This window comes from Fusarium pseudograminearum, chromosome 2 (genome assembly GCF_000303195.2).
Source record: "Fusarium pseudograminearum CS3096 chromosome 2, whole genome shotgun sequence".
Classification (NCBI taxonomy): domain Eukaryota; kingdom Fungi; phylum Ascomycota; class Sordariomycetes; order Hypocreales; family Nectriaceae; genus Fusarium; species Fusarium pseudograminearum.
Genome location: NC_031952.1, coordinates 7,200,630 through 7,212,193, shown reverse-complemented (window position 1 = coordinate 7,212,193; position 11,564 = coordinate 7,200,630). Strand labels below are relative to the sequence as shown.

At 49.5% G+C, this 11,564-nt stretch overlaps 2 protein-coding genes across 2 annotated transcripts, besides 1 other annotated feature; one reads left to right on the top strand and one right to left on the bottom strand.

Moving 5' to 3' along the window:
- Nucleotides 1-814: 814 nt before the first annotated feature.
- FPSE_12146 (uncharacterized protein) lies at nucleotides 815-4,369 on the bottom strand (the record flags this gene model as incomplete). The annotated part of the gene is made up of 2 exons (XM_009265263.1): nucleotides 815-3,830; nucleotides 4,218-4,369. The coding sequence occupies 2 exons, from the start codon at nucleotides 4,367-4,369 to the stop codon at nucleotides 815-817; spliced, it is 3,168 nt and encodes a 1,055-aa protein (XP_009263538.1).
- A 202-nt stretch (nucleotides 4,370-4,571) lies between these two features.
- Nucleotides 4,572-4,661: a repeat region.
- A 2,445-nt stretch (nucleotides 4,662-7,106) lies between these two features.
- FPSE_12145 (uncharacterized protein) lies at nucleotides 7,107-11,305 on the top strand (the record flags this gene model as incomplete). Its single annotated transcript, XM_009265262.1, has 6 exons — nucleotides 7,107-7,721; nucleotides 7,774-7,841; nucleotides 7,891-7,999; nucleotides 8,051-8,554; nucleotides 8,621-8,812; nucleotides 8,882-11,305. 6 exons carry the CDS (start codon nucleotides 7,107-7,109, stop codon nucleotides 11,303-11,305), a joined length of 3,912 nt encoding a protein of 1,303 aa, XP_009263537.1.
- Nucleotides 11,306-11,564: the final 259 nt, after the last annotated feature.

Sequence of the window (11,564 nt, the reverse complement as noted above, 5' to 3'; positions counted from 1 at the left end):
TGAGATGGCCGAGTTGGTTATGGCGCCAGGTTAAGGTTAACCTTAACACCAATTTCCTGGTGGAGCAATCCTCCTGGGTTCGAGTCCCAGTCTCATCAAATTATTCTTTTTGTCTTTCTGTGCATTGATGGGTATCAAGACAGGCTCAATTCACGGTACTTTTTGTATTCTTGACTCCCGTAGGGTAGATGCACGAAAACCCATATGACCGAAGTTGATAGACTATGGCAGAGATGTTTATGTTGCGTGATATTGTTAACGTCTAGACAAAGATGGCTTACATATTGGTTGGTTGAGGCCTTTTTTGCTCAGTCAACTACTACAGTTTACTTCCTCGAACATCACAAGAGTTAGCTCTATCACAGCTCTGAGAAAACGACATCAATAGTTGGATTCTTCGAATGGAAAAGGAACATAGCTGGATTGAATATAGATGCTGCAATTACCTTCATTTACAGGACTTCTCTGAGCATTGTCAACATCACCAAGTATCACATTCACATACAATATCGACACAAAAGTGATCGTAATCAAGTCTATTTTGGCTCTAACTATTTGCCAACCTCCAAACCCACCGTGTCGAGGGCTCAAACACAGTTGGGATCCTCCAATCCCCCATGTCATTTCCTCGTTCCTCCACGGTGGTAGTCTAACAGAGCAATCCGTCTATCGGAGCCCAAAAGTGCAGTCGTCCATTATCAAAAGACGCACCCCTAACTTTTTTGATCAACGCATGACAAAGGAAAATGGTATGTAGTCATCAAGAGAAGTCGTTACAAGAGATGGCTGAGTATACGTGTCAAGAAGGATGCGTTTACAAGTCATCCTCGTCACTGAACACCTCCTCACCACGCTTTCGGCGGGCCATACGCTCCTTCTTCTTCTTTCGCGCCTCAGAAGAGCTCAGCTTGACCTTCTTCTTGGTGGTGACAATCTTGTTACCCATGGCGTCGAACTTGTCCTCCTCATCACCGTCGTCAGCCTTGAGACGAGGACCAGCGCCCTGACCCTGAACCCAGTTGTGGCCGGAAGGAGTCATCTTGCCGTCCATGACGGCCCAGACCTCCTCAGTCAAGTCCTTGGTGAACTCAGCAGAGTGAGTAATGATGATGACACCACCCTCGAACTTCTTCAGGGCCTTGGAAAGAGCACCGAGGGAGTCACGGTCAAGATAGTTGGTAGGCTCGTCAAGAACGATAAGATGGGGTCGCTGCCAAGAGCAAGCGGCCAGGACAGTCTTGACACGCTGACCGCCGGACAGACCGCGCATGCGAGAGTGAGAAACGAGCTCAGCGTCGAGACCGAAGTTGGCGCAGTGAGACTCAATCTCCTTTCGGACCAGAGGTCGGAACTGACCAGAGGCAAGAGCCTCCTTCATATCGACATCAGCAACCATCTTCTGGTGAGAGCCCAAAAGCTCGTTTCGGGGCAACCAGGCGTTGTCAGCAGACATCATGGGAACCCATCGCTCGTTCTTCATGCCAATGTTCTCACCGAGGGCGAAAGAACACTCGTACTCGTAAGAGTTCTTGAACTTTCTTCGGCTGTTGATACCAATAACACGTCGCTGGCTACCCTCGACACGGAAGACCTTGTCCATGGCCTTCTCATCAGCCTCGGTGATGATCTTGTTGGCACGGTCCATGGTCTCACGATCCTCACCAGTCTGGAATCGCCACTGGATGTACTCGGAAGGAGTCTTGTCGAGATGGTTATCGATGTGAGCGAAAGCGTGCTGCTTGATGTAGGCGATACGGATGTTCTCGTGCTGGTAGATCTCACCCTGGGTAGGGATAAGCTCACCAGTGAGGACGTTGATCAGAGTAGACTTGCCGGCACCGTTGGGACCGATAACGGCAATACGAGAGCCCAGAGAGCACTGGAAGGAGATGTCGCTGATCTGGGGCTTGGAGGTACCAGGGTACTGGAAGGACATGTGGGTGGCACGGAGAATGGCCTTGGCCTTGGTCTTGACACCCTCAAGGAAACCGGGCTCGGGGAAGCTGAACTCGATCTCGGACTCACCAAGCTCGTAGTAAGACTTGGCGGAGGGGTTGCGGGCGACGAAAGCAGCCAGGTTACCCTTGTAACGCTTGAGCTTGAATCGCTCGTAGTGAACGATGTGCTGGCAGACGTTGTCGAGGAAACCGGAGTCGTGAGACACCATAATGGAAGTGCAAGCGGAGTTCTTGAGGTACTCCTCGAGCCACTTAACGTTCTTCACATCCAAATGGTTGGTAGGCTCGTCAAGCAACAGAATATCGGGAGCCTCGAAGACAGCACGGCACAGAGCGAGCTTCATCTTCCAACCACCAGAGAGGGCACTGATCTCGCCCTTAACCATCTGATCGGTGAAGCCGAACTCGTTGAGCTGCTTCTCGACGTCAGCCTGGGTGGTGGTGACACCAGCCTCCTCAAGCTTCTTCATGGTCCAGTCGATGGTGGTCATCTCAGTATCAGCGGAGTCCAAGTCGTGCTCGACGAAGACAGTCTTGACCTCGTCCTGCTTGGGGAAACCCTCGACCTGCTCGTTGTTGATGGCGCGCATGAGGGTGGACTTTCCGGAACCGTTGGGACCACAAAGACCGTAACGCTGACCACGCTTGAGACGGAGGTGAGTCTGGTTGAGAAGAATCTTGGCACCGTAGGCAAGAGAGAAGGTACAGTTGCAAAGATCCTCACCCTCCTCCTCATCCTCCTCGGCCTCAGCCTCGGCGACAGCACCGGGGAGAGCGGCCTTGCGGATGTTCTCGACGATGGACTCGGCGTTGTCAATGCCAGAGATGACAGAGACGTAAGCCTTCAGGTTGTCGACCCAGATCATGGACTCGACCTCCTTCTCATCAACGAGCTGACCAGCGATGGCGGAGATGTACTCGGTGACGGCACCCATCTTCTCAACGTAGTTGGCGAACTTGGGAGAGAGAGTGGCGGTGACCTTGGGCTGGATGACGTTGATGGCACCGGGGAATGTGGGCTCGGGGATGACACCGTTCTTGATGTCACCGACACGGGTGAGGGTGTCAAGAGCCTGCTTGGTCTTGTCACGAGCCTCGGGGTCAGCCAAGTTCTCATAGTTCTTCTGGAGACCTGGCATCATCTTGGGCAAGAAAGGAGCGACAACGTTGGGATCGTCGACGAGCTTGCACATGTTGTCGACAATGACAGCGGTCTTTCGCTTGATAGCGGTGTCACGCTCAGCCAGACCACGATCCAGAAGGGGAACCATGAGGGCAAGAGTAGGCTCCTGGACCTCAGTAACGAAGGTGGTGGCACCGAGCAAGTGAACGGTCTCAGGGACGTTCTCGGGCTTGGCGATACACTTGATGAGCTCAGGAATGAAGCGCTCAATATCCTTGTTGACAATCAGCTGGCAAAGCTGCTCCATGGTCTTGTAAGCACGCTCCTTGACCTCCTTCTTGGTGTCCCACATGGACTCGGAGATGACAGGAATGAGCTCAGGAACACGGTAAGCGAGCTGAGCAGGGGAGTTCTTGACGAGGTACTCGACGAAGTCGAGAGCAGCCATCTTCTCGGGCCACTTCTGGGCACTTCGGATGGACTCCATGACGTAGGGAAGGGCAGCCTTGACAGCGTTGGCGTTGATGCCGCCAGCAATGGCGAGAACAGCACCCTGAGCGGCATTCTTGACAGCTGTGATCTTGTCGCCAACGGCGGCAAGGACGGCGGGGAGGAGGACGACGAGGTAAGGCTCGACGGCAGCGGAGACCTCGGCGTGAGAAGCAATAGCCTCGATGGCAATGCAAGCCTTCTCACGGGCAGTGGCGTCCTTCTTGTTGGCGAGCTGCTTCTTCAGGCCCTCGATAACACTGTGGACAAAAGTGGTTAGCACATGAACAGATTTTTTTGTGGCTCTTTTTGGAGGGGTTTGCCATTGCAGGGTATAGCGCGCTAGAGCGTCCATCACCAAAAGATGGCGGGGCAAGATTGGGCATTCGAGAGGAGGGGGAGGGGCAAACGATTCGTAGAAAAAAGTTCTACGAATCGTCTTGTCCAACGCCACAGGCGGTCCATTCCAGACGCTCTCAAGCTCCGCGTCTCACATGCATGAAGCATGTGGGTTCCGGCTGCTGACTGTTGCAATGAATGAGGCCAAGAGCGAGTGTCAAGAATGCCAGGTATCCCTCATAACCAAATGCCCAATGATACCCAAAGTGAAGAGCCAGATGATGGCGTGGTGAGATAGAGCGACTTACTTCTCAGGAACGACCTGGTCACCGATGCGACCGTTGATGAAAGAAGCCAACTCGTTGGAAGACTCCTTGATGTCAGAGGACTCCTTGGACACGGTGAGCTTCTGGAAAAGCTCGTCCAGGACCTTGATCGACTGCTGGTTCTCGGTAGGCATGATGTCGATTTGGGGTTTTATATTTTGGGGTATAATGTAGAAAATAGGTCGTCGAAGAGACAGAGATCGATGGAGGAGTCGACTCTGTTGTAATCGGCGATAATAGAAAGTTCCTCTTTGATGAGGGGCGGTGTTCGTTCGACGGAGGTGAATCCAAAGAACAAACTAGAACGCGAGTAAAGAAAGTAAGAGAGGTTCGTCTGGAGGAGGACGACCGGAGAGCGATGGAGGAGGAAGAAAGAGAATGAGGGAGATGAGGAGGGAGGAGGTGTTGAAAAAGGAAGAGAGGAGGGCCACAATTTTTATTACTTGCTACGTTTTAGGTTCGCTGCACAAATTTTTTTACTTTGCCTCTGGCCACCAAAATTTTCAGCGTTCTGCGCTACCCCTCCAATTTTTTCAACCCCTCCTTCCACTGTCTTCGGCGGCGACTCAGCTTATCGCTTTTATCAGCGCACAGACTAGGCCTAATATGGTAAGTGGATGAGGGCGGTGAGTGGTTTTGTCTCGAAAAGCATTGGAAATTCCCTGAAGGCATCTCCGATTTAGTGTCTCGCTGGGCTAGACCCATGCACAAATAATGTTCCTTGTAGAGGACAGCGATTCACCATGGTATGCGTTTGCTGTCTTTGAGACGAGGGGCGAATACATGTATCGCGAAATATCAGATCCAGGCGACGATATCAATGTTCTCTAGAATTTCTATATACTTTAATGAATCCTGTTTACTTACGAGATGGGTTTTCAACGACCAAACCTTGGATGTTGAACTGAAACTACTAACTCTGTACCTATCCCACCAAGGCATCCATGTCCGTGCTGGGTTGGGCTGGGCTATCGAGCTTGTTCCCAATGCCATTGGCATCAAAAAGACTGGCAAAAGCTCTCATCATTCTACAAAGCTACGAATCAGCAAAGAACTGCTCCAATATTCTGCCCACCTTGGATATCCACTTCCCGCCGTCTCCCTGGCGACCTTTTCGTCACAGATTCTTCTAGATCCTTGTTCCAATATCGATATCCAGATCTGCCATTACTATGTTGACTTAGTACTGTAGCACGTTCTTCTAGCCTTGGGGCAAATGACCTCAGAGACGGGCTTTACCAGGTGGCTAATTATTATATCCGTATTCGTACTCTTCACTTCGGTGTAGCGAATGGAGTTGACTCGCCATCTGTGAGACTGGGCGGTAAAGCCGTTAAGCCGTGAATCATATCGAGTGGACATCTGGAATAGCCAAGACTGGCTGGACACATACTGCATTTGAACATGGTTTCACTACAGGCACCTAATCAGATACATGCCTGCTTGTTAGATCATCCCGGGCATTAAAAAAGCTTACTAGACTATGCTGCATCGCTCACGTTCAGCGTTTTCATTTCGTTTGCAATGCATTGATGCCTCGAGTCTACCTGACCCATCAACAACCACCTCAATGGCCTGCTGAATTGCAACAAACTACAAGATAAACACATCCATCAAGTCTTTCCGTCATCTCATCTCTTCCGCCTTTGTTCACTTCGGATCATCGCTTTCGCCCAACAAAAGACGGCCACTCCGGGCTCAAGTCATGATGGATGGCCTAGTCCACTTTGGGTAGAATCTGCCCCTCGACCTCGACCCTTAGCTGATCATGGGTGGTGGGACCGGCTTTACAGACAAACAAGATGCTGTTTTCCCTAGCCTTTCTCTCCGCCACGTTGCCACGGCACTTCTATTCTAGTGGCTCGTTTTCATTCACCAATCGATTCTTGATACTGTACAAAGAAATGGAGACACTGTTGCAATCAATGGCTGCTGAGCGGTGACTCTAGGAGATGGACTCTGAAACTCGATGTGCGTACTACATCATTATCAGAAAGTCAACTTCAAGAGTTGGCAGTGCTTGTGCCGAGGGTTTCGACTTCAACCCCAGACACAAATATCGCGGGGCCCCAGCTCCCCCGGATTTATGCCCCAGCTCACCGACAGTTACAACAGGTATCAGTCGCATTGGAATACGTACCAAAGAGACACGCACGAGAAGCAAAGAGGGCTGTCTGCGCCTTTTTCGTGACTCTCAGGCCAAGACGTGTTCAACTAACAGGCTTCTTTATTTCTCATGCTCTCGTGTGCACTCAGCTTAATGATGCTCCCGTTGCATGTACTTCGGATCACCTGGCTGCTCTTGGTACCTAGGTGGTAGTCAAGAGAGCCTTTGGCTAAAGTCCATTTCCATCACGATTCTCAAATAAGCATCCAAAGATACTATGAAATACGTATTATCAACGTTTATCAAAAAGGATATTTTGCCTCTTGCATTTTTGCGATGGATACCGCTCGTGTTCTTCTCTATGTTTGCATAATATCGAAATGCTCTCACTTCATGACAGTCGCGCACAACAAAGAACTGGATTCATGCGAGCCTGTGTTCACTTACAGTATCATCACGCTTGCCAATATGAAATCCAAAGCGAATAGCGGAACCTCACTTGGGTATTGTGGCTTGGGTGTCTTTGTTGTTTTATTCTCGGGCGCCCGGGTCAAGATGTGGAAAGCCTGACTTAGTGACCAACGCTCTCGAAGTTCTTTGTTGATTACATGAACCCAGTCTGTGTTTGATCTTTGTCTATGGCAGACCCGTGACGAGGCTCGTTGAACACTGATATAACTGCCTACCAGTATCCCCTTTGAAGTGATGTTTGGTGACATGAAGCCTTCCCTTCTTTCAAATCAATAGCGGTGAACTGTTTCACCATGGCTCCCATCCCTAGAAGCGTACCTGGGCAAAATTATGGTGTTCCTCCAATTCCTCCAATTCCGCCAACTCCGGCAAGCACTTCACGCTATCCTCCGCCACGCAAAGAGAAAATCCAAGGAAGCTACAGTTACATCCAGTATCGTCCCGTCTGGACAGACCCAGATTGGCAAGACGAGGGCACTACGCGGCAGAAAATTCGTTCGGGTCCTAACGCGGGTAAAAATGTTTTCGAAATCCATGATCCTATCCTCGATCGACTACGCCCTGCCCTGCTACCTCGAGATGCTTTCAGCAACCCTACCATCTACGCCCAACGATTCAGTATCTTTCCTGGTCGGACGGATGGCCGTTCTAGAACATCACCCACGCGAGCTTATAGTCGGAAACTCTTCCCTGCCACCACAGATATAAAGACAGGGAAACAATTGTTCGATCGCTTTGAGGAATTGGCCAAGGCTGATGGGCAGCATGTAGATGACTACATGGAGGATGCGAGACCGGATCTGAAAAACCTGAGTGAAACTGACCAGCAGTATATGCAACAGTACGAGGACCTCATTGTAGACGAGCACTGGCAGAACATTCTTTTTGGAAGCTTGACCATGGACGAGGTAAGTGCTGCAGGCGATCATGTTATAACTGACCTTTTCTAACGAACAGCAGATTCTAGCCGAAGGATATCTTGACATGTGTGACACCAACTTGAACGAGCTATCAGGTCCTCTTTATGAGTAAGTTTCTTCTATATTTGATGCTGCTACCACTGACTTCTGATTGTAGACTATTCACCCGAGACCACTGGGTAGATTGTCGTACACTTGGGAAATCGGAAAGAAATCCTCGCTTCATGTATACACTTAATGGTCAGCGTGAGGAGTGGGATCCAAAGGTACGCAGGCCTGAGATGCAGACGTGGAAATTGCTAATATTGCGACTCAAGAATAACGACCGTGTGTGGAAAGCACTCCAACCCGCTCTTCAGCTCTCCTCGCGCTTACTCCTAATGAATGAAAACTTCATTTCGGGTCTGCAAGATATAACGAATCGGTTTTGGGTCGAAGACAAGCTGTTTGCTGGTCTTAAAGGGCAAGATAGAACAAGGAAACTGAAATTCATGCACGACCCTAACTTCCGGGGACGAGGAAAACTCGCCGGCGCACAGGAAATCAAAAACAGTGGTCTTGATGTTTTGGCACTTTCTATGGAGGTCTTACGCCAACTTTTCAGGATCAAATTGTCGAGTGGATTTGATATGGATGCAAGGCCAACAAGACATATCACCCTGGGCCAGCAAAATGCACCGTATTTTTTCAAGCCTGGCAACAAGATCATTATCGACATCGACGCTGAGCTGGTTTGGCCATTGCTAGTGGACAAGTACACCGAGAGCGAAAAGCTCATGGCCAACGTCGTACTTGCAACCACCATAACCCATGAGATGATGGTAAGATACTCCAAGCACTTCTGATCTTGCCATAAAGTAAATTCTGTCACTGACATCTCAAACCAGCATTCATTTGTTTCTGCCTCCTTCAAGTGGCTAGATGACCCTGCTTCCTTTGGTGTCACGGATCCTTATCAACTCTCGGTCTGCAACGTACTCCAACAAGAGCTTGTAGACTACAATCACAATGATCGATGGGATGAGCCTTACTTTGAGGATGACATTTATAACGAAGTCGGGCATGCTTTTGAAGAACATGTGAGTACCTGTCGAGATCAAGTCAACTTTTAACATACGACTCGAGGCAACTAACAAGTGACACGGCAGATTCTATCATGTGGCTATTGGCCCTTTATTTTCGGTACTACGAATACCAATAGACCTCCACTCCTTCAGACTGCGGGTGGGCTCATGGCCGCGATAATACACAGTGAAGGGGAGGTCGATGCTGTGCCGAATCTCAAGGAGCCAATCGTTCAATTCTCCGTACTCAGTCACCTCGTACGTTTTGAAGATGTTAAGAAGTACTTTTCGCAGAATTTCTGGGATGTTTCAGTCGGGAAATTCGACTCGGCTGCTTTAAGGGAACCGTCGAAAAAGCCTCACAAGTTCAACTTCTATCCTGCGGACCAAGATTATGATGGATTGGTCATCGATCAGCTCCAAATCAGCGCCGAGAATGCAGAGTGGCTCAAGAAGTTCAGAATTGCCCTGATTTCCAAGAAGCAGTTTATCTTGAAGAATTATCTTCATAACCTCATGACCGAAACGGCTCAGTATGATTCGATGACGACTCGACTCGACCGCGCGGCGATGAGATGGATTGATGAGGGTCCATATATTAAGACTGGCAGGGAGGTCCACATGATCATCTGCGAGTACTCAATGTACTTTGCCCAAATCCATATGCCCAACGTCGGGGCAGATAGTTTTGAGTTTCTCTTACTCTTCACGGCCTGGGACAGCACGCGACAAAAAATGGGGTCCATGCCTGATTTCTATTCTGAACAACTCTACCAAATGTCGACATCCTTCCTTAATAGCCAAGAACATTGGCAGCAAATGCTACAGTCGGGAAGCATCGAGAGCTTCGAATTACGTCTGATACCAAGGCTCATAGACTTCACATGTGCCATTGAAACAGAACTCGCACACCATGAAACGTTGCTCTGCGAGTTGTACCAAGGTGGAAGCCAACTTTGGAATCTCTGGTTTCAAAACGAACCTGATGACGTCGAACGATGGAGAAAGCACGTCAAAGAAATGCGGGACGTCTTGAACGACATTGGCACGGCTGCGTTGATGATTCCGGAGGGTATGAAGGCTCTTGGAGAAGGTTATTGGGGTCAACGAATATGGACGCTCGGTCGGAGAGTCGAAGACTTGGTCAAGCTGCTGTCCTTTAAACCTAGCCAGTACGACTGGCGTGATCTCATGTGGACATTGCCCATGATACGCAAGTCACGTCGTCTGCCACATCAAAGATACTATTTCCTCGCCAAGAAGGAGATGATGAGAATGACAGGAACTGATCTGGCCATACTCAAGGAATTCAAAAGACGCTTCGAATCAGACCTCTCACTTGGAGCATATAAAATGCCCCTTCCAGGAACGGTGGACCCGGACACGTTGAGCATCGCTCAGCGATTGTCTGGGACTCTGGATGACGATCACGGGAACGCTCGGGCTCGACAGATCAAGGGTCCATCTACAGGAATATTCGATATCCCTTTAGTGAAAGAGCTGGCTAGTCGACTTACTCAGGATGAGAAAGAAGCTCAAGAGGCCAAGATCAACCGTGCCGCCCAAAACTGGCAAAAAAATGCTGGTCTTAAGACTCTGCAAGGAGATGCGGCCGCGCAGGCTTATAGCATGTCCAACATTCTACCCAAGTTTCAGCAAATGGAGATGGAAACCCAGCCAGCTCCATTATCTGGATTCAAGTCTTTCAATGGCAGTAACGGCCCATTTTCAGCTTACTCCTCAGGAACTGGCGGCTTTCCTACGCATCAGCCCAACCAACCTTCGGCATGGGTGGCGAACTCTGCAATCGATATGGCAACCTGGGTGAATAAACCATTGGGCGGTGCCACGGTAACCGCGCATGGAATCATGCCCCATCCCTATGCCGTTCGCGCGACAGTCACGGAAGATCTTCTAAACACGGCCTCATTCTCCCTTCCCACGAGAGACCCCTCAACATTCGTCAGCAAGTATCCCCGAGAGAGTGTAGTACCAACTGAAACCCCCCTTGGAGCTGGTGTTCTTGGAGATATGGATGAGCGGTTGAACAAGGGCTCTGATTCTGGCTCTGATTCTGGCTCTGATTCTGGCTCTGATTCTGACTCTGACGTTGAGATGGCTGACGCTGAAATGGGCGGTCATGCGGGCCGAGCCAGTGCAGTGCCAGAGTTTGGCTACAGCACTAGCGATACTGATACCTCAGAAGACGAAGATTCACTGTCTAGGGAAGGTAGTGATACTACTGTGAGCTGGTCTTCGGACAGCGAGGGTGACAAGGCAAGCGCTGGAAGTGACAAGTTTCCTGCGTCCAAAAAAGGAGAGAAACGGTCGGACTTGAAGCGCAAATCAAGCTGGACAGCTATTCACACAAGGAAGAGGAGAGTCGGGTTTTCAGTGATTAAAAGCCAAAGTCCAAAATTTAAACCAAAGAAGGACACTGATTACAGGAAACGAAGGGAAGAATCTTGGGGTTGGAGGAAGATGTTGTTGGGGTTATCTGGTGCTTGATTTGAGGTATTTGATATCTGTCTTGGGGAGTTTCTGCATGCACCCTTGTTTCTGAACAGTTTGTATTTCCTTCTGCAGATAAATGTGTTTCATGTTCCTGGGTACTACCTACTTGGGCAGTCAATAGTGTTTATCATTGGGTTTAAATCGGTTTGAACTTGATCATATTCAAACTCTCTTGATTCCTTCACACTGTAAGTAGGTAGCAATAATAGATCTAGTGACGTGAGCCTTTGAGCCTTGTGAAATTACTGTTTCT